General features: G+C 35.2%; 2 protein-coding genes and 1 pseudogene across 2 annotated transcripts; all 3 read right to left on the reverse strand.

The window, feature by feature from the left end:
- Positions 1–2,101: 2,101 nt before the first annotated feature.
- Positions 2,102–4,718, reverse strand: LOC131623086 (uncharacterized; annotated as a pseudogene).
- Positions 4,719–6,065: 1,347 nt separating this feature from the next.
- Positions 6,066–7,957, reverse strand: LOC131623047 (small ribosomal subunit protein uS13z/uS13y/uS13x). Its single transcript, XM_058894070.1, has 4 exons — positions 7,819–7,957; positions 7,563–7,723; positions 7,066–7,254; positions 6,066–6,381 (listed from the first exon to the last, which is right to left on the reverse strand). The coding sequence occupies exons 1-4, from the start codon at positions 7,819–7,821 to the stop codon at positions 6,276–6,278; spliced, it is 459 nt and encodes a 152-aa protein (XP_058750053.1). The 5' UTR covers positions 7,822–7,957; the 3' UTR covers positions 6,066–6,275.
- Positions 7,958–12,812: 4,855 nt separating this feature from the next.
- On the reverse strand, positions 12,813–17,547 carry LOC131622999 (protein unc-13 homolog). The gene is made up of 5 exons (XM_058894000.1): positions 16,403–17,547; positions 15,367–16,230; positions 14,815–15,270; positions 14,396–14,582; positions 12,813–14,027 (listed from the first exon to the last, which is right to left on the reverse strand). Exons 1-5 carry the CDS (start codon positions 17,348–17,350, stop codon positions 13,066–13,068), a joined length of 3,417 nt encoding a protein of 1,138 aa, XP_058749983.1. The 5' UTR covers positions 17,351–17,547; the 3' UTR covers positions 12,813–13,065.
- Positions 17,548–25,276: the final 7,729 nt, after the last annotated feature.

Below are 25,276 nucleotides of genomic sequence, written 5' to 3' on the forward strand. Positions count from 1 at the left end.
TTGTTAATGTGTGACTATTGAGAATGATAATTCTAACTGATATTTCTGATGTTTGATAGAAAAAAGTGAAGACAACTGCATCAACACAAACAACTCAGCATGCAGATGGAGAGGGTTCTACTCAAAATGCTGCAAACCATGATGAAGATGTTGTAGAAACACAAGCAAGTGTAGTTATCCCTACTGATGCAACACAAGCAAGTCAAGTTAACCCTACTGATGCAACACAAGCAAAGTGAAGTTATCCCAACTGATCCAGCTCAGACTGACTATTTTGATGGAATTTCTGATGATATCATAACAAGCCTACCAGACATCACCACTGCACAGAATTACAAAGAGGCCACCAAGAAAAAGAAAGTAGTGAAAGAGCTCAAGCCAATGAGAAAGAGGTCAAGTGAAAGAATCAAGATAAATTGGTTTAAAAAACCAAAACCATTTACAGGGCCAGGTTCCAATAGTGACCAACCAATGTCATTGACAAATGAAGAGGAGGGTAGTGGATCAAAGAAATCAAACAAGAAAGCAAAGAAATAGAATCCTGTCTCTTTATGTTTTGTCTCATGTTTTATGTAAACTTTATGACAATGTTATGTTTTGTGTAAGTTTATGGTGTTTTGAACAAGTGATCTTTGACTGATCTTTGAGTGGTGTAAGTTAATGTTATGTTTGAACAAGTTAATGGTGTTTTGTGTAAGTTATTGTTCTGACAGTATAAGACTTAATGTCTTGATTAATATGAACAACATTTTGTGCTCATTACATGTTTACAATTTATTTTCTGGTGCACAATTGATTCATTACACCTTATAAACAAAACAATGAGGTAGTTTAATACATCTAAAGCCATAAATTGTAAACAAAATTTTCCATTAATTCATTTGAAGTTTACATAATTTTCCCATCACAAGACTACAACAACTTAAACCAAACATACTATAACAACTTAACACAAGCATACTACAACAATCTTGTTATTATAGAACTCTAATGCCTAAATCTTGAACTTCAAAATCACTGCAAACATGATCAAGCAAAACATGAAGCCCATTTTCATCTAAAACATCTTCTTCTGCATTATGGTAACTTTCAACTTTGTTTTTTCAAGCTTTTTCACTGTTATTTCCAACTTCACCAATGCAACATTACATTTCTTGCATTCACGATTTTCACTCTTTGAACTTTCACCCATGGTTGTGGCAAATTCATCGTCCCATAAAAACAAGTCACAAGAATTAAGACCCTGCAAACATCAACAAAAATTGGCATAAAACACACACACACACACACACACACACACACATATATATATATATATATATATATATATATATATATATATATATATATATATATATATATATATATATATATATATATATGTTGAGTCAAATTAACCCAGCCAAATATATAAATCACACGACATATTACCCCAGCCAAACGACACTTCCAAAACTTCCGGTTTCTATTTTGCATTGTATTTGCTACCCACATCTTCATTGGCAAACGACAACCACACTGGGTAACACTCGTAATCTCATGCGAGTTGCTGCTTCCATTGTTGTAGCTTTGTTCCATGCCTATTAGTGATGATGACGACGAAGAAGATGATGAAGAACAACACTGCGCAGCCGTTGATGATGGACACGATTTGCCAAACCCTAGTGTTCACAGTTTATGATTTGGGGATTTTATGGTCCGTGGGGAAGAAGGAGGGAAAAAGATGATGATGTGCCAACGTGGCAATTGGTTAAAAAATGGCATTGGTAACAGACACGTAGGATGGAAACCTGGTATTCTAGGTAAAAACATGGTAAAAGGTTTAAATGGCTGGAATCTGCATTTGGTAAGGTCTGCGCAACAATTTTTTTTAAAGGGGGCAAAACCAAATCTCGCTTGTTTGGCAGGGGGTAAAAGGTATTTAACCCTAAATTTTATAGCAATTAAAATAATAATTTTAATTATTTAAATTAAAATTGATATAAAATAAATAAAATTCAAATTAAACTTATAATTTAAAATGATAATTAATATTAACCTCAAATACATGACATATAATTAAAAATAATAAAAATAAATAACATCACATAATAAATTAAACTTAAATTTCATCATCTACGTGTCCAAAACGTTCCCAAATATACTCGACTAAATCTCTTTGAAGTTGACGATGAACTTGTTTTTCTCGAATACTTGCTCTTCTTTGCAGTCTTGTTGCAAGATTCGGATGAGGACCGCTAAATGTTTTGGTTGTTGAGTTGTTGTCATCCACATTATCATAAGAGTAATCAAAATTACCTCCATATGTATGTCGTTCGTCTTCAACAATCATGTTGTGTAATATAATGCATGCATATATGGTATGCTTGAGGGTGTCCATGTGTCAGGCACGTGCTAGGCCATGTATAATTGCAAATCGAGATTGAAGCATTCCAAATGCCCGCTCCACATATTTTCTAGCTGATTCTTGATGTTGAGCAAATAACTTTTTCTTTTCTCCCTGTGGCGTTGAAATGCTCTTGACAAATGTAGCTCACTCAGGATATATACCATCTGCTAAATAATACCCCATATTATATGGTGTCCCATTGATTGTATATTGCACATTGGGAGCATGTCCTTCCAAAATATCGTTAAACACGTTGGATTGGTTTAGCACATTAATGTCATTGTTTGAACCTGCAATACCAAAAAAAGCATGCCAAACCCATAAGTCTTGTGATGCCACTGCTTCAAGCATGATTGTGGGCTTACCATGATCACCTCGACAAAACTGTCCTTTCCATACAACAGGACAATTTTTCCATTCCCAATGCATACAATCAATGGAACCCAACATACCTGGAAAGCCACGTGACTCTCCCATTTGTAAAAGATGTTCAACATTAGTGTTGTTAGGCTTTCTCAAATACTCAGCCCCAAATACAGCATTCACGCCCTAAACGAATCTTTGTAAGCACTCAATTGAAGTGCTTTCACCGATTCGAACATATTCGTCTACAATGTCAGCAGCAGACCCATACGCCAACATACGAATAGCAGATGTACATTTCTGCAATGGTGAAAGACCCATTTTACCAGTTGCATCGACCCTCATTTGGAAATATTCATCATGATTTCCAATGGCATCTACAATTCGAAGAAATACATGCCTATGCATTCTGAACCTTCTTTGGAATTGAACATCTATGTATACTGGATTTTCCGAGAAGTAGTCATTGAACAATCGATTATGCCCTTCTTCACGACCTCGATCTATCGTTGTTCTTCTCTTTGGCCTAGAGGAACTTCCAAATTAAAGTTCATTCTGAACCTCTTGTTCTTCATCACTGTCGTCCATAAATTCTTCTTCAACCAACTCCCAAAATTCTTGATCATAATTATCTGAATCGTCTGAATCCATTTTAGTAAATAATGAGAGAAGAATAAGATAAGAATGAGAAAACAATGACATAAGTGGTAATATATATAATGGTTTGAATAACGGCTAGTTTGGATAACGACTAGTTTGAATAACGGGTAGTTTGAATAACGGCTAGTTTGAATGACATAATATTTATTATAATTTAAAGTGGTACTAATGACCATGTTACATAGGTGTTGATAAATTAAAGTGGTACTAATGACCATGTTACATAGGTGTTGATAAATTAAAGTGGTACTAATGACCATGTTACATAGGTGTTGATAAATTAAAGTGGTACTAATGACCATGTTACATAGGTGTTGATAAATTAAAGTGGTACTAATGACCATGTTACATAGGTGTTGATAAATTAAAGTGGTATTAATGACCATTTTACATTAGTGATACTAACTACATTCCATATTTTTTTTCATCTTATTACAATATTTTTCATGAATATTTCGTTGACTATCGCTCATAGTAGAAGTGTCTTTCATCATTAGTTGCACTACCTTTAATTTTATCTCGTTCTCCTTACTTTGCGTTAGTCTTTCCATTGACACTGCTCTTTTATTCCTTGCATCTTGCGTTGCATTTGGAATTTCCTTTGCCTTACCCTTCCTTTTTGCTGCTTTCTGTCCCATTGGACGCTCCATTGGTGATGTTGAGTTAAACTCATAACTTGAAGGTGTATCTAGGTTCTCCGATGATGCCTCACTAGCATAAGTCTTTGTTATTTTTGAAGAACTTCCAATCGATTCTCCCATCCATTTAGGTTCATCTTTTAACAATCGCCATGCGTACTCAAGATTGAATGTTGTACCTTGATCCTGAGCAAAAAATGCATTTGCAGCGGCCATGATATCGTTCTCCGATGTCCCACTTTTCTTTCCATTAACAGCTTGTTTGTAACACCCAACAAATTTTTGAACCAAGCCATTTATTCGATGCCATCGACATTTTAATTGTCCCTTTAACTTTTCCCGCGATTGCCCACGATACTGGTTATAATTGGCAGCGACTCTTACCCAAAAACTCTCAGCCTTTTGATCAACTCCCACAATTGGATCCTTTGAAACATTGAGCCATGATTGGGTAAGTAGTATATCCTCATCCCTTGTAAATTGCTCTCGAGATTTTTTTTAACAACAACCCTTTCTTCTTTTTCAGTACCAACTTGAGTAGAAAATGGTGGAACTTGAGTAGAAAATGGTGGCATCGGTGGAATTTGAGAATTTTGAGGATTAGGATTTTGATAATTTTGCATGAAATTGAACATAGCTTGTTGATAATGAAAATGATTAGGATCCATTTGACCTAAACAATTGTAATTTGAAGTAAAAAAAAATGAAAATTTGAGTTAAAATGATGAAATCGTGAGAGAGAAATTTGAAATTGAAGAGAAAATAAAAGTGTTGGTAAAATTTGTGTTAGTAAATATTTTTCAAAAAACTAGATTTATAACAAAAAAAATAACTTTAAAAAAAAGAAAGTAACTAGCCGTTGTTGAACGACTACTTTTAATATTATGACATTAAAATATTAAAAGAACCGTTGTATAATTATACTAAGATGACCACGCTGACAATGTTGTTGAACGGCTATAATGAAAAAGTGAGCTTCCACGCTGGCAAACCAATGGGAAGAGTTGAACGCTCATGTACGAAGTCAACATAACATATTGAAAAGTAGAAGACAACATCTAAACATAAGGCACCATATATCTCAAAATTAAGGTAATAACCACACGCTGATTTAATTTAATTTTTATGCATTGTTTGGACTAGTAGTTCAACTTTCCTCATCATTATTCATTGCTATTTGAACTAGTTGATGAACCCCCAACTAAAAACAACATAATTGTTTAAAGGAAAAAAAAATGATTGTTGAGAGCTATCATCTTAACCTCGACTAAGCTTTCATTGTTCGACAATATATTTGACACTCATAATAGAAAACTACAACCAATACCTCTCTTTGAGATATTGACCCTTCAAAAAAGCTTCACTCAATTATAGGGGTAAAGGGGATGGGGTCCGAAAACTTTGTTCATCCCAAAAAAAAAAAAAAAAAAGGATGGAGAAAGGCAGTTTCATTGGACCTAACATTGCACATATAAAGACTAAAAGTGGCAATGCCATTAATGTTTGCACCCTCTAATCAATTAATCATCCTCCCTTCAAACAAAATCACTTGTTTTCACTTCTTCAATAGTTGAATCTCTCCTGCACATCAAACCAATAAAAGAAGGGGGAAAAGTCTTTGCAACACAATTGCATTCAACTCTTGAAGGTACGAATTCATTTTCAAATCAAAGAAAGATAAAGTGGGGATTTAAACTTGAAGGGAGTCACTGACTCCAACATTTGTTTTAAAGAATATCATGAACATGAACTTAAAATAAATTACTAATTTGAGCATTTGTTTTAAACAAAGTGGCACAAAAAGAGAAATCAGATAAAATGATAAATATTTTGGATTTTCAATAAGTACTGGTTCCTGATTCCTGACTAGAATGAAGTACTCCAGTTTTTACTGGTACCTAAAAAATAATGGTTTTTTTCAGTTGAAAGCAGCACTAGCTTCACTTCTTCCATGAAGCTGCCCCGATTTTTTTAATAACATTAATCTTAAAACAATAAATATAAACTCCAAATACTTCAACAAATCAAAAGAACATAAATATCTTAAACACTATTTGATGTCCAACAACTTATCAAACCAACATGTAACTGAGCACAAGGATCAGCAAACAACAAAATTTAGTAACAGAAATTAACAAAACATAAATCATAGCAACAATGTCTAAACGCAGATTAAAAATTTGTTCTCTGATAATTTCTCTTCTGCAAACAAAAACAAAAACACTTCATCGCTTCTTGGAGACACCGACAGTTTTTCCTCTGCGACCGGTAGTCTTGGTATGCTGACCACGGACACGGAGACCCCAATAATGCCTCAAACCACGGTGGTTTCTGCATGAGATTGCAAAGTTGAAGTATTAACATTTATAAACAGATATACTGAGTTGACAACACAATGAAAGGAACATATCATTATAAAAAAAGACACTGTCATGCCATGTCAAAGGGGACTACAAAAGGTCCCAAAGAGTACAAAGGCAGAACTAGTTACAGGCACAATGCACACGAGGTGCCAAGCCGCAAAAGAAAACTACGAACAAATAGTATGAACCAAAACAAAAGAAATGAAGAGCCACCCGCCGACAAGACTTGAACTAATATTTCACAATTTAGTTAAAATTTCATGAATAATCCTAAAATTTGACCAAATAATTTGCAATTTAATCATTATTTCATTCATAATCCTATAATTTCTCTATATATTGTTGCATTCAGGATACTATTTTGTCTATCATCCAGAACAACGCACACATCACTGAAACATTAGTCTTGCATTTACTTTTTAATGCCCAAATTGAGGAAACCTAAACTTTGTTTCTGGTTTTGTGGGATTTCTATGGTTGCATAGTCTTTTATACTCTTTCTCTATTCATGCAAAATTCTAATGAAACAACAATTCATAGACTATTGAACAACAAATATATCTTTCAAATAAGAAACTATGATCAATCAAAGTAAACTTAAATAATAAATTAATGAATAACAACTTGGCATCAAATATACAAATATAATCACCTGATCTTCTTCAATCGCTCCAAGTCATCCCTCAACTTCATGTCCAGACCATTAGACACCACCTGAGAAAACTTCCCGTCCTTGTAATCCTTCTTCCTATTCAAAAACCAATCTGGGATCTTAAATTGCCTAGGGTTAGCAACCACAGTCATAACATTCTCCAACTCAGCAGCACTCAATTCACCAGCCCTGAAACTCAAACAAAATCAATCACTAACTAAACTAACCAAACTTAATAATCTCAAAAAAACCATAGAAGCATTAATCATAAAGTTTGTTAAAAAAACACAAAAAACACCACTTTCACTAAGAATAAGAAATTCTAACCTTAAAATAAAATAAAAATCATGAAAATCATTTAAAAAATACTAATTTAATTAATAATACGAAATTCTAAACAATAACAAAAACAAACCCTATCTAACAAAAACAAACCCTAAACCCTACAGAAAAACAAATCACATCTAACAAAAAACGAAACTTTCATGAGGCCGCACCTCTTATTCATGTCGACATCAGCTTTCTTGCAACAGATGTTGGCGAATCTTCTCCCAATACCTTTGATTGAGGTAAGAGCAAACATAATCTTCTGTTTTCCATCAACGTTGGTGTTCAACACACGAAGAATGTGTTGGAACTCTTCGTTTGCTACCAAAGACTACAAATTTACACAAATCAAAGCAAAAATTAAAATCAAGTATAAGAAAATTCAATTACAGATGAGAAATCATGGAAGAAAAGGGTTAAAAGTACCATCTTGTGTTGATTTTGGATGCAGGGTGGTTGGAGAGAGAGAGGAAGAAGATGGAGAATGCGGCCGAAGATCTAACCTATGCTTGTGCTCAAACACTCGTTGCACTACTTATTATTAGGGTTTTCGTTTGAGTGAGATTACAAATTGAAATGACGAAATTGCCCTTTAGGTTAATAAGTTATTTTTTTAATTAACGAATTAGATTTATATTTTAAATTGAAGTTTTAATCTTTTTATTTAGTTGATTTCTAAATTTTAATTCTTAAGTTTTTTATTCTTTTTAGTTTAGTCCTTTTAGTTTTTGTGATTTGTGAAACCGAACCTTAATATTTAAATGAAGAGTTATAAGGAGATTTTTTGTTTGAGTTTTCGACTTGGATGTATTTTAATTACATATGAATAGTTTGTTTTTATGATTATATCAATTTTAATTAAATGAGCTAATAATTATTATTTATATGCTTAATAAAATCTTAATCTTCCATTTGAAAACAAAGATGAAGTGTAAAAAATAAATCATTAATTGGTACCGTAGTGATTTGGATTGGACTAGGGAGAACTACGATTCGATCTCTCGCAACTTCGATCAGAATGAGACTGAAATTACTTGATGTCAGAACTGGTCTCACAACCGAATTATAGCGGTGATGAAAAGAAAGAAAAAATTTAAGTGTTTAGCCTTTAAAATAAATTCAAGATAAGAGTCGTTAGATTAAATATAGATGAAAGTAAAAAATTGAAGTGTAAAACAAAAAAAATTGTTTAGCCTTCAAAATAAATTTAAGATAAGAGTCGTTATGTTAAATAGAAATGACTGTGAAGTTGAGGATTAAAATGACATTAGCTTTGGAAGGTTAACACAATCCATTTAGGTTGTAATGTGGCTTGTAATAAGATCGAATAATTTCTTCGTAAATAATAAGCTTTATACTCTAGAGTTATGCCCTTTTTCTCACAATCATCAAATTTATAAGTTTTCTCTTTTTACCGCAAGATACAATTTAGGAGATAATATTATCTTTTAGAGACTTTTTTTTTTGTATGGCTATCTTTTTCAACACTTTTATTCAAGTATCTCTATTTGCATCGATTTAAGACCACCACCCAAAATTAAAACTTCATTATTCCAAGAGCAACCCCATTTTTATAACTTGTGTCTGATATAGAATTTTCTTATCACTCTTGTTTCATAGAGATATGGATAATAAGAAATATTTAAGCTATGACTTTGTAATATATCTTTTCTCGCAAAGATATGATATAAGATTCAAAGGGGTGTTAAAGAGATAATCAATATATGCGGGTAGTCTTAAAAGGCTATAGGTATCAAAAATATGCATTAGTGTATATATAATATGACAACCAACCATATAGAAAAATATTAGGTTGTTGAAAATAAACAAATGTAATGATACTCCGTTGTATAATGAGCAAGTAAAAAGTGAAATATTTGGCTCAAATATAACCAACTTATGTATTTAGAAGTTGAATAAATTAATTGATAAACTAAATTAACTTGTACGAAAATATCATAAAATATCTCCAAAAAAAAAAAGAATAAACATTAAAAAAAAGTTAAACCAAAAGAGGTCACAGAAGCATCATAATCCATCATCACCCAAAAATCCTTTTAGGTTGCCTCATAAATAACTTTTGCTTAACGTCATTAGCTTAAAGTCTCTTTACTTAAGTTAGGATGAATACTTTAACTTCCACGCTTCATTAACCTTATTCATTAATGTGAAGGTGTTTGTCTTCTAAGGGGGGGGGGGTTCACTTTTTGTACCATGTTATTGAACTTTTCCACAACATTCATAAACTGCAATTTTGGTTCTCAGGGGACACATGTCTCACGCAATGTCCTAGCAACTGGTACGACAAGTTAAACCATAATCACCTGAAATAACTTGCACAAGATGATGAAGCAGAAAAGATATAATCAACACAAATAATTGGTAACGCAGTTCGATGCAACTTGCACCTACATCTTAAGGGTCTTCTTCCAACCCAAGAAAGGAAAATCACTACTAGTAGCTGAGTACAATCAGTCTTAGAAGCAACAACAAACTTTATGTTGTCCTATGCTTTTTCCTAATACTACTCAATGACTTTCTATTTAAGTTTCTCCCTAAATATGAGAACCCATCTCACTTTCTCTCAAACACTAACCCAAGTGTTTGGACTTCCAATCACTAAACCCTACTGATTAAACTCACATATAATTATGAGTGATGTTGAATCTTACAAGTCAATTAGACAAACCTACAACTATGCCAAGTGATTGAGACATAATGTGGTGTACATAGAACAATAACTTTTTTGAATCCTAAACTCTATAGATCTTCCATGTATGATATGTGTCTTTCAAGCACGGAAATAGCTTTTTATATAACATAATTCTTCTGGGCTTTTCTTCATGGATATTTGATTTGATTTCGTCCAGAATTGATGCAAAATCTGTTGGATATTAGTTGTTCCTTAAATCTTTGCAACAAGATATTATTTGTTTCAATTTAAATTCAAATTTAAATCCCCGTTTAAATTTAAATTAATCTTCATCAAGTTGTCAAACAAATCACCTAATCATATTGTTAAATCAATAACAATAAAATCTTTAATAAATTTTTTGCAGAGTGTATTCCTAAAACGCAGCACTCTGGCCTATTGAGCAAAGACCTATATGTCGTACCACATGGTGAGACATCATGTCCCTTCTACAGTTACATACAACTTATGCAAGCTATATCAACTTGACCAATTTGAACACTTGCCCAGGTTGTTGTTTTACAAAATGCAGTCAATCTAAAGATCCAATTCACTAGGAACTTCAATCTCCCCCTTTAACAAATTGTGGCAAAACAACTCTTCAAGATATAACAATTTTTCAACTCTTCAAGATATAACACTTTATCCAAATCAGAGCAAGTGGTACCTAGTATAATCACTGGACTTTAATATAGCATTCAATCAGCAGCAATAACATTCTTCCAATTATCAGAGTTAAGTACCAACAATAGCATAAATCAGAAACATCAAGATACAAACATTCAGTTACTTACACATAATCCATTTTCCAAACATGCAATCAATCATGCAAACATTCACAGACTTAGTCATGCATGAACGTAGTTAGCACATAGTTAGTAATATACAATCCTACAAACTAACAATTATTAGCATACAATCATTCACAAACTTATTCATGCACAACATAAACAGTTAGTAGTTAATAATTAGGATACGTAAAATCTACTAACACAAGTTTACTAACACTCATATCTGTTTACACAAATACAAGGCCCAGAAGTCTTGCCCGATGCTCCAGCATTGAGCACAAAACTATTACTTCCTGAACAGTTAGCACTTAACAATTACCAAATTTACCTGCACACAACAGATACACCACTTCTCACCATTACTCCATTTTTGTCATAATTTGGCAAAAGGTTAGTTCTTCAAAGAAGTCAACATGCATAAAAGTTAGCATGCACAAGTTCAATTATATAAGGTTAGCATGTTAGTACATACACAATCAGATCGTGAGAAAACCCCCCAAAATCAGCGTCAAAATATGTACAACCATTATTCAATTATTGTACATAATTACTAAGAGAAAAAATCTCCAACAAATTGAACTGAAAGAACACATTCGCAATCTAGCCTTTAACTAGCAATATCTCTAGTTATCTATTAATTTATGAACACTCGAGAAGGTTAAGTAAATATTGAGACCAAAGATAGTAGAAATGTGCAGACACACGTCTAAGAGATTATCTGTAATTGAATTTGGAAAAAGACCGTAGATTCTCACTCCCACTTTACCATTTATAGGTGTTTACAAGAGAATGAATTGCCAAATGAAATGTTGCTGCTTTTGGTTTGGTTTTGCTTTAACTTATGAACAATCTATGTATAATGTCACTTATGACTATTTAGTAAGGGTGTCAAAACGGGCTCGGCCCGTTGGGCATGCCCGTTTTGCCTGCACTTTTGTGCGGGGCGGGCCAAGGTTTTAGGTCCCCACCCTCTAGTGTGACCGGCCTGCCTCGCCCCATTTTTATGTGGGATTTTGCGGGCACATTCATTAATATAACTTTTGCATTTTTAAGCTTAAAAAGTGCAGTGCCCGCAGGCATAGCCCGCCTCATTTTTTGTGGACGGGCCAAGGATTTAGGCCCACACCCTCAACTACGACCGTCTCCTCCCGCCCTATTTTTTTTTACGGGCTTTTGTGGGGCGCGCCTAAACGGGCAGACATGCCCGTTTGTCATCCCTATTTAGTTTTTTTTTTTTTAGAACTGCTTCTAAACTATGTATAGAGTATGTTACATCTCAATTGCCGCATAGCATATGTAATATTAGCTGAATTAACTATTAATGAAACTGTGTTTTACTATAAAAAAATAAAATCCTTAATTAGTTATTTCTCTTGACCATGTTCATTTTCTAATCTGCTACTTCGGTGATCAAATTTGGATCAGATTGAAACACCGCCTGATCTCCCTGTCCGAAACAAGTTTCTATGTGAGTGGTCTAAATTTTCTCTTCTACACTCTCATATCTCAATAGGCATTGTGTCAAGTTCATGAGTTTATCCAGTAGTATATAAGTTTTTCATCTTCACTTGAACTGTATTTTTTATTATCTAGACAATTGAATAAAAACTATAAGATAAAGATTAGATGAAGAAACTTGCAATATAAATAGAGAACACAATTTCACCAAATACAAAGAAAAGAAGAAGAAAAAAAAAGCCGTTGTTAAAAAGACTCAAATATTCCACCTAACAAAAGTCTTTCACCTACGGGAAAAATAGCCCTTTATTTTACGTTTAAAGCCTATTAGCCTAATTAACATGCAACCAAATTTATGTCCAAGATCAAAATCACCAAACCTATTTTATTTACAATATTCACTAAGGTTTTAAATAATAACATACAACTGTAATCAGCACCGTAACATTTTAGTTTTTGACATTAACAAGACAATAATTGACACCGGCCGTATAAGTTACATTTGATTGTGTTTGAAGCATTATTACATCGATCACATAAGTTGTATTTGATTGTATTTCTATACAATATAAAAACTGTGAAGCAATAAAGACTGTTACCACGACAGCATTAGTTGTATTTGACTGTATTTCTTTACAATATAAAAAATTGTGAGGCAATAACAACGGTTAGTTACCGCGATCGCTATTTTAAAACCTTGATATTGATTAACATAACTCTAATTGTTGTCCTCTATCTCCTCTTAGCTATTTGGTATGTCCTTTTTAAGAAATGATTAGCAACTCTATCATTTCTATAACACAATACTCTCAAAATTGTGTTGGGATCAGCCCTATTCCATTTCCCTGTAGTTGGAGGCATTGGCAACTTCATTCCATTACCATTCTGACCTGAAAAATTACTCAAATTTTCCATCAATTCTTCAGTATTGGTTCCCATTAGTCCTATCACACCTTCCACTACCTCACCTTCCTTATCCACAACACTTTTTGCTATCAACTCTTCATCACAACTATAGAATGCTTGTTTCAAGCATTGAAAGTCCTCTTGAATACTCACATGGTCCGACTCGTTAAACATCCTCGTTGTTCCGCCTGCAAGCAAAACCAAAAGAAACGCGTGGAAGCACGCCTTCATGATTTCCTTTATTAACGACGGTTGAGCTCTCTCCGTGAGAATTGCTGTCATTAGTTTGATATTATGTTTGAGGATTGTCACGGCATTGTTGATTCGAGCGTTGGCAACGTCTCCGACATAGAGACTATCGTAGAAGAAAGCGTTTGAATCAAAGAATATGAGACGGTAGGAAGCTACTTCTGAGAGGTGCTGGCAGGCTGCTAAGATGGAGTTGTTAACTGTTTCGAAGTATGAAGTTGATTTTCCTTGAGTCTTGTTGGTGACTGTTGAGCAGCGGAGGCGATCGGAAGGTACTACTCCTTGGGTGAGTGTGAGCGATTTGTCGAGCGATGAGATGTGAGTAAGGAGATAGTGCAAGGTGTTGAGACGAATGTAAAGACGCTGTGTTCCTCGGCTAGTGCATGAATGAGGGTGATTTGATTCATATATTCCATATATGTGTGGATCTTCACAACTGACATTGCAGGGACTAGCTATCTTCCATAGCTTGTGGAACTTTGAATTTCTGTTGCACCTTGTCAATGGTGGAAGAGAAGGAACGTAGTTCTCTTTCAAACCTGACAGAAATTTACACCAGAACATAGTTAGTCACAATCTGCTTCATCGTAGTTTTTGTCAACCACAGCTAATCACAAGTCAGTGTCTTAAATTTTTTGAGGTCCTGTGTAGATTAGTCACAGTTTAACCATGACAAAACAAACAGAAGTCTTATTTAACCTCAATTTAATGTGACAAAAAAATTATGAGGCTGTATTTAGCCAAGATTTAATCGTGACAAATTTTGGGCCTTTGTGCAATAGCCCGCCTTGCCACTCTCAAAGACGGCCCTGTCAAAAGTTACTAGATATTTTGTTATAAATACAAACAAGTTTATGGATTTTCTAAAGAACAAAAAGTTTAGGTTTTAAGAATTAAGAGTAGTTACCACATGCTGCTATAAACATTGTGTACTCTTTGAAGATTTTGTGTAATCCATCAGCAAGTTCTTGAACCAAATCCTCACTTATTGCAATTGGAATTTGGAAAAAGTCTTGCACAATTTTCTTGGCCAAATTCATCAGCTCCACCACCGATTTCGCGTACGGCTCCGATTTAGACTTTGGATTCCATGTCTGAAACGGAAGTCGCAAACAGAAACATTTAATAAATTTTCTAAATACAAATATATTGTGTTCTATTCTATGTAGCACCGACACTTCTGAAAAAAGACGTGCCGTGTCAGTTTCAATGTTCGTGTCGGACACTGATAGTGTCGTTGTGTCAGTGTTAGTGTCATGTTCTGAGTATCCGTGCTTCATTATGATTCTAAACAAAGGGTATCATAATCATAAAGGTACAACTTACTTCAGTTTCTTTTGCTCTCTGCAAACACACATTCCCTTTTTCCAATGATTCATCAATCCATTTTCTCATTAGGTCCATTATGGTTACACATACTTCAAAAGGAACCATTTCTCTTACAACTGTTTTGCCACCGTCCTCGCAGTCGGCCGAATTTTCAACAACCATTTGAACCAAAACATCTTCTAGCCTTCTAGCCTTCTGCAGCACTAAAATCAACTCAACTGTTATTGTTTTTATTTCACTTAGATACTGCTTTAGCACATGTCCAAAGCAGTTGTTCAATGTCAACGCCGCAACTGCGCCCGCTATTGAGTGCCATTTCTTTAAAATCGGGCTGTATGCCCGTTTCTCCTTCATCGCTAAATCTTCAGTATCCTTAGCTAAATCAAGCATAACTTCACTTATGTCTTTCTTTGTTTCAGATTCGGCGGATTTTACATTTTCTGTTTCTATTATCTTTGATCATAAAAAAGCAACAAAGATGTCATCAGATTTTAGTTATGACTTCAATAATTATAAAAAATGGGGCTAATGGAGAATATAATCACATACCATTTCAAATGCGTTTTTCAACGATGAACGAATATAATCATCAACCCGATCGGCAGAGGAATCTCCTTTGTTTTGCCAATCTCCATCAGATATTGTAACATCTGCTAAAATCTTGGAAGCCAACAGCACCACAGGAAGAAGGTTTTCGATTTGTCGACTAGACTCTCCTTGAAAATATTTGTGGTAGTTAAGTAACCTCTTATCGGCCCAACCCTGCAACGAACCAAGTACCGATTTCAACATATTAACATACAAGGCTTCCTTTTCTTTCTTAGAATCAGTTGCAACTTCATTGAACATAGTATGCGAGGCACAAAGAAGGTCAGGTTCTCTCTGTCCAGTTGCTACGTATTGTTGAAACAGCGTCCACGCGAAGCACAAATTGTGAATCGGCCTATTGATCCCGAGTGTCGACCATGTTTTCTTTATCAGCTCGAGCAACTCGTCGACTTCATCAAGGACTGATGTTTCGTCCTCGAGATCGAAAATGGATTGAAGAAGGGAAATGTAGAGGTGAACATTGACTGGATATCCATTAGCCCAATGGCAGACATTAGTAGGAACACCGTTCGGACTTCTCATTGATAAGGAAACCACTGAGTTGCTAAAGGTTCTCATTGTTTCCGAGTTTTTGCTTGTGTCTATAGGTTTTAGTTCACCGCTACGAATTATTTCCTTGAGATTTATCGCGAAGGTGTTGGTCTTTTCTACCGGAATTGAAGGGTGTAAGAGGAGCCCTGCTTCCAGGATCTTGAGCTGCCGTTTTTGCCACAAATGGTACTCATGAGGGTTACTGAATTCGGAAGGTTTGAGATGTCGAAGGAGTTCCAAAGGGAGGATGATTGTTTCGGCTTGTCGACCAAGCTGCAATTCACATCTTTGGAAATTATATCAAAGTCGTTTTACAATACCAATAAATCATTGATATATTTTTTTAAATACTCTTAAGCATTATACAATAATAATGATTACATTTCTTAATATCTGTGTGAAAATGTTAAGACGATTTATATTAAAAAACGGAGGGAGTACTTACTTGACCAACAAGGGTCCTCATAAGGGTTTTCCTCAACCGGCTATCACTTTGTTCTGAAACTCCCATTTGTAGCCTCATGACTTCCGCCATAGTCATTATCCGCCTTGGCACAACCCGATTGCGCGGGCTACCTTCTGCCACGGGCGAGGTAGGCGATGACATCGACATTGTCCAACTGCCTCTCGACACCATTCTTTGAGACAAAGAGCTTTTCAAAATCTTCAAACCAAGCGCTCTTTTCATCCTATTTGTCTGCGCCACCTGATTACCCGGGCTCGTCCCTCCCATGCCGCCGTTTTCATGTTTAGAATAAAACGTGAGTGCACTCCGGCCACCGAAACCGGGGGAAGACCTGCACGCGGTGAAGAAAACTTCGTATGCAGTTTCTCTTATATCATCATCGTCCAGGAATTTGATATCGTAAAACGGCCATACGAGACCGTTATTGTGGTCGTTGTAGTTATCTTTGTTGCGAATATCGAGTCTGCGTCTGAGGAGACGGTTGTTGAGATTTTTTGAGGAAGAGGTTGAAGGAAGAAGAGATAGATCTGTCGTTGATTCATGATATGGCGAAACGGGGAAAGGAAATGGATTCGGACATGATTCACGTCGAGTATGGGAGAGAGGTAACGGAGGTTCGGAGATGGTGGAAGAGGAAGGTGATGGGAGGTTAGGAAAAGGACCTGGATATGAGTCACGGCGAAAATGGGAGGTTGTTGCGGGAGGGGAGTTTGGAGGGAAAGAAGGTGGTAATGAGTCACGGCGGTTGAGGTTGATATTGCTGTTGGTGATGGTGCAGTCAGGGGAAGGTGGTCGAGGGGGTGGTGAAATGGAAAGGAATGGAGATGATTCATGGCGGGTGTGGGGGTGGTTGTATGGAGGAGGGACGGAGATTGTTGGATGGAAAGGGCTAGGGGAGGAGTCGTGACGGCGGTTGTAAAGACCCATGTGGTGGTTGCATGCAACGGGGACGGTGGCGTGTTTATGTTAAATAATTGTTGAATTTTTTGTTGACATTTTCTATTGTGAATTATGAAAATGGTGGAAAAAGAAAAGAAAAAGGATAAAAGAATGAAATGATGGATATTGTGATTGTCATCATGGATGATGGATATTGCAATGTTGGTTGTTTGTTGTTAGTTAATTGTCTGTTAATGACAGTTTTGTCTAAGAGAGAGATTGAGAAATTAATAGGGAATTTAGATTGTATCTTATAGTTTTGTTAGGTGGTATGCTAAATTAATTTATTCTTTTTTAAAAATAATTAAATAGAAAAATGATACTATCTATTTAGAATATCTATACTTCTATATAAATATGATTCTACAATGTCTTTTCACAAAATTTTCTAGTCGAAACTCTATTTTTCTTAATAATAAAAATTAAATAATATGTTGGTTAATAGTCATAATTTATTGAATAAAAAAGAAAAAAAAAAATGACGGAGAGACACAAAATGTAACCCATAAAAACTAACAAAAATGACAGTTACACTTGCCCAACTTATTTCTTAAAAAAATTCAAAAGCACAAATAGAAAGTGAATCTCACAAAAATAATAATAATTTGCATTGACTAATCTATCTTCACATGCATTTTTCTTTATGAAAATGTGAGATATCTTGAATATAAAGATGTGTATAATGTGTAAAGTATTATTCCATCTAATTAAAAGAAGTTAACGAATAATATTCAAATTAGAAAATGCACGAGTGACAACATTAAGTCAGCTTCAAGCCAAAGATTTCTCCAATTCTTCCTATTAGCATATTTGATAGCAAATATGATTTCATGCAATTTAGCTTGAAAGGATATGCAAACTCTAATCTTAGCTGTGAAAGCTCCCAAAAATGTTAATAAATTATCCCTAAATATACCACCACAAGTTGATATTCTAAGATTTCCTCTTGAACCTCATCTGTGTTGCACTAAATCAGATTATGATTAGGAAAACACCAATTAACTTGTATGATCCTAGGCACGAGAGGAGTTCGATATTTGATGTCAAGACACTTTATAATCGTAAACTCGTGAATTAAAGAGTAAATGTGTCCCTTTTAAAGAAGTAGATGCCATATAGAGCAATTGTTTAACACAAAAAATGTCTCTATCACAGTCAATCTTACCATTTTGAAATCTGATATCATTTCTTGTACGCCAAAGATTTATTATAAGGAGAGTCATGTTCAAATTATAAATTTCAGAGCTCGAACTTGTACCAGCAAGTTTGATTAAGTTTTCATAGCTATAGTTCTATCAATGTTCATGCCAAACAATTGCTCCATCTAATGCTTGAAAAGTAAAGTGTACGTGCATCTAAGAAATATGTGTGTACTGGTCAAAAAGAACATGAGTGTGGTCCCCCTGCAAGCCCATGGAGACTCAGAGACCTAAGTAGGTTTATAACATTGTATGGTGGTTAGATCTTGGCCACAGCGGAGAGAAGTATTGTACGATGGTGTTTTAAGGTAGTTTAGGAGTCCTGCTCACGTGAGGTGAGAGGCTCTGCAGATGACCGGTGGTGCTTGGGAACAAGCGTATAGATTTAGTCAGTAGTGTGTTATGGTTTTGATAAGCACTAATCTTTTAGGGTGTAAGAATGATCTCCTTCCCCTCTTCAAGGGAAAAGTATTTATAAAGGTCATTTGGACTTAGGGTTTTCTTGGAAAGTGTCGTTGCCCATTCAGTCAATACTGGACCGTTGAATCCCTATTTCCAATGGAGACATGGGCCAGTTGATGACCCTAAATTTCTCTCTGACCAAGAAACATCTCATCCTATGTCTCCCATGACAAAGCGATGTGAAAAGCATGAGGCGAGGCGATACCTCCCTTTGGGTGACATTCTATCACCGCTCCTTCTAGTACGGTGTAAAGGCATCGCCCTAGGCGAGGCGTTTTGCAATTATAACACTACACAGTGGTATGCATTTTCCACATCATAATTGCATAGAAAACACCTTAAAACCATATGCATTCATCTTTAAATTAGGTTTTCTTCTGTTGCAATAATATTATGCATTTGTTTCTAAATCACTAATGACTTGGCAAGTGGTATCTAGAGATGCCAAATGAATCTTGTCCAAGAAGGATTAATGTGATCCCTTTCGATCCAATTGTAGGCATCTTTAAAAGATAAATTATCATTTTCAAATTTTGGCCAAATGAGTTTATCTACAATAATATTATCAAATGACAAGTTAATATTCAAAATGTCTTCAATAATTTGAGGAGCCAAAAGTGATAAGCCATGAGGATAATTGAATTAACCTGGGAAGTTTTCATAAATTGAATATCCACTGGTAATACTAGGTGTAAACATTTAATTTTTTATCCCAACCAATTGTTAGTCCATAAATCAATGTTTTTCCCATTATCAACTAAGCATCTTCTATGTTCCTCCAGAAAGGAAAATGAATACTTAATGTTAAATTATATTGAAGAAGAAATATGATGTCTGGTTAATTTTTTGTGTCTGAAGTATCTAGTAATAAGCATAGAAGACAATTGATTACTGATAGTCAACAATTTCAAACAAAGAGATAAATAATAAGCTTGTTTATTGTCTCAGTATCTCTCAAACCAATACCTTTGTAATACGGTGAACTGACTTTATAACGAAATGTCGCGGATAGCATGAGTCGCCACCGACTTTTATTTTATCCAATAAGAAAGGCTAAAAGAACAGAAAAAACCTTTTTGAAAGAGATTGAGTTCGGGGGGTAAATTATACAAAGGGAAGGTGTAAGGCACCCTTTGCATCCATGGTTTTCCATGGGCTCTTAATTGCTTAGCTCACTTTTGAATTCAAAATGTTTGAATTGTTTGAAAAGACTTTGGATAAGTTTGAATAAGAACTTTAGCTTGTAAATAAGCGTAGTCTTTTTGAATTTGATTTGAAAAGGAGGTGTGAAAAGGATTTTTGAATTTAGAGCAAGCAATTAGTAGCAACTACCCTAAGTTTTGAAAAATTGTTCTTTTAGTCTTTCGGGCGAAAGGGTCTATCTGTACCATGAGAGGGCAGGAAGTCTTTCAATTGGATGTTAAGGGTAATCGAGATATCGTTCGCCATAAGACTGTCCCTTGCCATAAAGAGGGCAGGTAGTCTAAGGGAAGGATATAATAGTCATTAATCTTTTTAGGCATCATGCGAGGATACCTTAGCAATAGGACAATCATCTTATTTTTCCGAGGCAACATCGAGGGACTAGATGATTTTTATTTCTTAAGGCAACCTTGCTTGAGGTATCCTCGGAATCGAGGGACTTGACTATTTAGTACAATTAGAGGCAACAGTAATAAGGCAACAAGGCAACCAAAGGGATTACCCTAAAGGTGTGTGGGTGCACAATCACGTGGTTAACTTCGATGATATTTATCTTGTAAATTAGTGATCTATATTCAGTTAATAGTCTTGCACTCCCTAGGGTTACTAACCGCACAGTTTAAAATTGCAGAAATTAAAGGCAGAAAAAATAAAAGTTTCTACGCTATTACAATAAACACCTAATTAAAAATCATTAATTAAATTCTAATTAAAATAACTATGTCAAAATTAATCTAATTAAAACCTAAAAACTAATGTTTTTGATTAAATAGATAGCCTAAATAAATTAAAGTTCTAATTATTCTAAATTGAATAAACAAACAAAACAAAAAAATAGAAAGTAAAGAAAAGGGTGCCTGATCATATGTGCCACGTTCTGGATGCGGATGGTGGTCCTTCGTCTTCCTAAGCGTTAGATCTGGCTTGGTTGAAGATCTGATGGTTGATGGCGAAGGTGCTTCATATGCGCGTATGGCTTGGCTGCACTGGATTCTCTCAGAACCTGCATGTCAATGAAAATAAAAATAATTAGAGACCCAGCCAGGGATCGAACCTGGGTCTTGAAGGTTCAAGAATGTTGCGCTTGGCCAATAGTGATGGATTAGTTCGCTATTAATAGGACGGAAACGAATAAATAAATAGAAAACAAAATGCGTAAATGAATGACTATCCAGCGTGGGACCCTTGCTCTATCGTCCAGCCAATCAGAATCACAAGAAAATCAAAAGTGGTTGATCCTCCAATCGTGACCTCACACGCGTAGTCAAAGAGTCGTAGTTCCTGTTCATCATCTCTCCCAAATATTTCGCTACGGTTTTGCTTCCGCTTTGCTTCGGCCATTAGCTAAGGGTTTTCGTATCGAACCTGCAATCATGAAAAACATGGAAATATGGTTTGAACAGAAACAAGAAATACCCAAAACACCTAAATCGACCCTCGGGAGTCCATTGGTGGTGTTTGTTTCCCCTGAAAACAATGGTAAGCACGTATACGAAACAATTCAAGCCGTGAGCCCTAACAATGGTGTTATGCAATTCTGGCTCTTAAATTCACAAACGATGGTTCTTCTCCCTTCTAAAATGCATCATAAACACAAACATGTCTGTAATACGGTGAACTGACTTTTAAAGAAATGTTGTAGATAGCAAGAGTCGCCACCGACTTTTATTTTATCCAATAAGAAAGGCTAAAAGAACAGGAAAGACCTTTTGAAAAGATTTTGAGTTCGGGGGGTAGGTTCTACAAAGGGAAGGTGTAAGGCACCCTTTGCATCCATGGTTATCCATGGGCTCTTAATTGCTTGGCTCACTTTTGTTTTCAAAATGTTTGAATTGTTTGAAAAGTAGGGTGTAAATAGAAAAACTTCGTTAAAGGACTTTAGCTTGTAAATAAGCGTAGCCTTGTTTTGAAAAGTATTTGAAAATTAGTGGGAAAAAGAATTTGAATTTCGAATTTGAATTGAGCAAGCAATTAAAATCAACCTACTCTAAGTTTGAAAAAATCATTCTTTTAGCCTTTCGGGCGAAAGGGTCTATCTGTACCATGAGAGGGCAGGAAGTCTTTCAATTTGGATGTTGAAGGGTCATCGAGTTATCGTTCTCCGTAAGACTGTCCCTTGCCATAAAGAGGGCAGGTAGTATAAGGGAAGGATATAATAGTCATTCTGTTTAGGCATCATGCGAGGATACCTTAGCAATTGGGACAATCATCTTTACCGAGGCAACTTCGAGGGAGTTTCAATAACTTTGAAGGCAACAGGCAACATTACTTTAGGTATCCTCGGAATCAAGGGACTTGACTATTTAAAGGCAGCAAATCTAATAAGGCAACCAGGCAACAATATAAGGCAACAGGCAGCATAAGAAGGGTTACCCTAAAGGTGTGTGTGTGGCACAATCATGTGTTTAATTCAGATACTATTATCTTATAATTAGTGATCTAATTCAGTTCAAGGCTTGCACTCCCTAAGATTACTAACCACAGCATAAAAATAAAGGCAGAATGAAAATCCTACGCTATTACAATAAACACCTGCGGGAATGGGGGAAAAATAAAACATAAAATTAATTTGCACATCTTCAGTCTTGATCTTCCTCGAACCTTCGACTGACTCTAATCATCTGAGAATTAAACAGGAAATAAACAAGAGGGAGATGAGTGTATGTGGAATTCATTGACTTTGAAAACGAACCTTAATCTATAAGGTAAAAATAAAATATAAAAAATTTAAAAATAAGAAAAGGGTTAGAACTTAGCTTTTCGATTGCCATGGCGCATGGCTGAAGGGTCTTGATTAGCCCTGAAAATTTGGCACAAAAATAACTCTTAGTGTATGAATGATCCACAAACCCCAAAAAGGTTTATAAACCTTACCCCTGAACCTAACAAGTTTTAAGAAAACTTATTGTGACCTAAAGGATTTGTAAAGCTAAGAATGCGTTAAGGGATAACATCTACCCATAACAGTGATTAATGATTGTCATACCCCAAAATTTGCCCATACTATTTCTCTTGTACAAATGCAAATCAAAGTTCAAAGCTTCATAGACACTTTCTCCTATACAAAGGCTCTGAACTAGGGTTTGGATCTTTCAAAAGAAAAACACTGAATCAATGGCTCCAAGACATCTCACATGGCTCAATATATTCCACATCACCTCCATGACAAGTATCAAGGCCTATCTCAAAGTTCTGGTCATTCAAAAGCTCAGAAAGTCAACAGTCGACTAGTTGACCTAAAAAGTCAACTGTAGTCAAAGCAAAGTCAAAACTCCTGATTTTTTTGTCAAGATCCTCATATTGAAGTATCATTCACCATTTGATCAAGAATTGATCATGGTTCATCAAGGAAAGATAAAAAAATCAACAAATCAACAAGTTTCTAAATTAGGGTTTTGTATAGGAAAAGTCAACTGAACTTTGACCAGCCATAACTCTCACATGGAACATCAGAAATTTTCCATCCAAAGCTCATTTTGAAGGAAATTTGATTCTCTACAAGTTTGTCTCTCACATGCCAAGTCTAAAAATGCTTCATTTAAGAGATATGGACCAAAATATTATAGGTTCTTTTCAAAAGTCAACAAAAAGACACTTTTTTCAAAAGGACATAAAATGAGCATGGAAAATAATTTTGATATAAGACCAAAGACACTGGTTAGAGGACTCTCTAAGGTTTCTAAAAAGTCCTAGAACACTTCCATACCTCAAAAATTGAGAGAGATAGGCCTTGTCAAAGTTGGACTATTTTGGAGGGAAAAATGTGAAGGAACTTGATTATTTTCTCAAATGGGCCTAAGTTCTATTGTTTTAAACTTTCTCTTGAGTATATTTAGGACCTATAAGCCCAATGACACGCCTTCCTCTATTTTATTTTATTTATTTTTGGATTTATTTATTTAAATTCAATTATAATTAAAATAAAATATGAAAAATCAATTCTTTAACACAAGAATTATTTTTGGCTAATCTTGAGGTCCAAATTATTCAATAATATTACCCAAATTTCGTGCACATTTGATATAGAATGAGTGAATCAATTTTTGGACAAAATTAGAAAGATTGGGAAGCATATTTCAATCAATTTTTCATAATTTGCAAATCAAAGATTCACAAAGATTTTGTTCAAATTATGTTACCCTAATGCTCTTACTATAAGTACTAAATGATTCAGATGCAAAAGGGGATTCGGTGACAAGGATTTTGGAGAAAAAAGAAGCCGTGAAAGTTCAAGAACTTGAAAGGAAAACTCGAAATTGATTCTGAGGATTGGTAAAGTTTTAAGAAGTTTCGAGCATTGTTGCACGATCCTTGAGCATCTACAAGACTTCTCCGATCATTCTCCGACCAAAACGCATTGGAAATCATCCACTGTAAGTCACGATTTGCTCCCTATTATTTTCGATCTGATTGCGTCCATTGGCGTAATATAAATTTGTTTTGACCATGGATTTATGTTTATATGAGCATATGCATTGTTTCTGTATGGTTTAATTACCGTTTCATCACCTGTGTGAAGAGATGCCATGGTTAGGGTTCTTAGGTTTGATTTTAGGGGTTTTTATTACAAGCGAAATTAGACTGAACCGAGGCTATCATCACGTTTAGATGTCAATTTCCAATCGATTCATATACTTGTATGGAATTTATGTGGTGTATTCTGTGAGATAGAGAATTGCAGGGATTGGCTACGTTCTTTTTCGCAGGGAAGTTGCAGGTGATTCGTAGCAAATCCCCAGAAGTCTTCACGAAGAAGACGATGCCCAGGCGCGCGTTAATCGGTTTTGAATTTATTCACTACGCGTTTTATTATATTATCATCAATGATCGTGTGTTTAACAAATGTTGAAACATGGTTTAGCGGTAACGATTGAGGCCGGTAAGCAAAGGGTCCTCAGTTCGACCCTCATTCTCGCCACTTATTTTGGCAATAATCCCCATCTACAAATCCGGTGCATATTCTCCATACGTGACCACCATGAGGCCCTTCACCACAACCATCAGATCGTTACCTGGATGAATCCAACGTCCTCAAACATGCGCGCCTACC

The sequence above is a fragment of the Vicia villosa genome, unplaced genomic scaffold (assembly GCF_029867415.1).
Source record: "Vicia villosa cultivar HV-30 ecotype Madison, WI unplaced genomic scaffold, Vvil1.0 ctg.000048F_1_1, whole genome shotgun sequence".
In the NCBI taxonomy this organism is placed as follows: Eukaryota; Viridiplantae; Streptophyta; class Magnoliopsida; order Fabales; family Fabaceae; genus Vicia; species Vicia villosa.

Excerpts from the sequence above, each read along its gene's own strand:
- LOC131623047 (XM_058894070.1), bottom strand. Across the intron at positions 7,255-7,562 it reads GATGTCGACATGAATAAGAG|GGCTGGTGAATTGAGTGCTG; the intron begins GTGCGGCCTCAT and ends TTTGAGTTTCAG. Across the intron at positions 6,382-7,065 it reads GAGCGATTGAAGAAGATCAG|AAACCACCGTGGTTTGAGGC; the intron begins GTGATTATATTT and ends AATCTCATGCAG.
- LOC131622999 (XM_058894000.1), bottom strand. The coding sequence starts at position 17,350 with ATGGGTCTTTACAACCGCCGTCACGACTCCTCCCCTAGCCCTTTCCAT. Across the intron at positions 16,231-16,402 it reads TGAGGACCCTTGTTGGTCAA|CTTGGTCGACAAGCCGAAAC; the intron begins GTAAGTACTCCC and ends TGTGAATTGCAG. Across the intron at positions 14,028-14,395 it reads AATGTTTATAGCAGCATGTG|GTTTGAAAGAGAACTACGTT; the intron begins GTAACTACTCTT and ends AATTTCTGTCAG.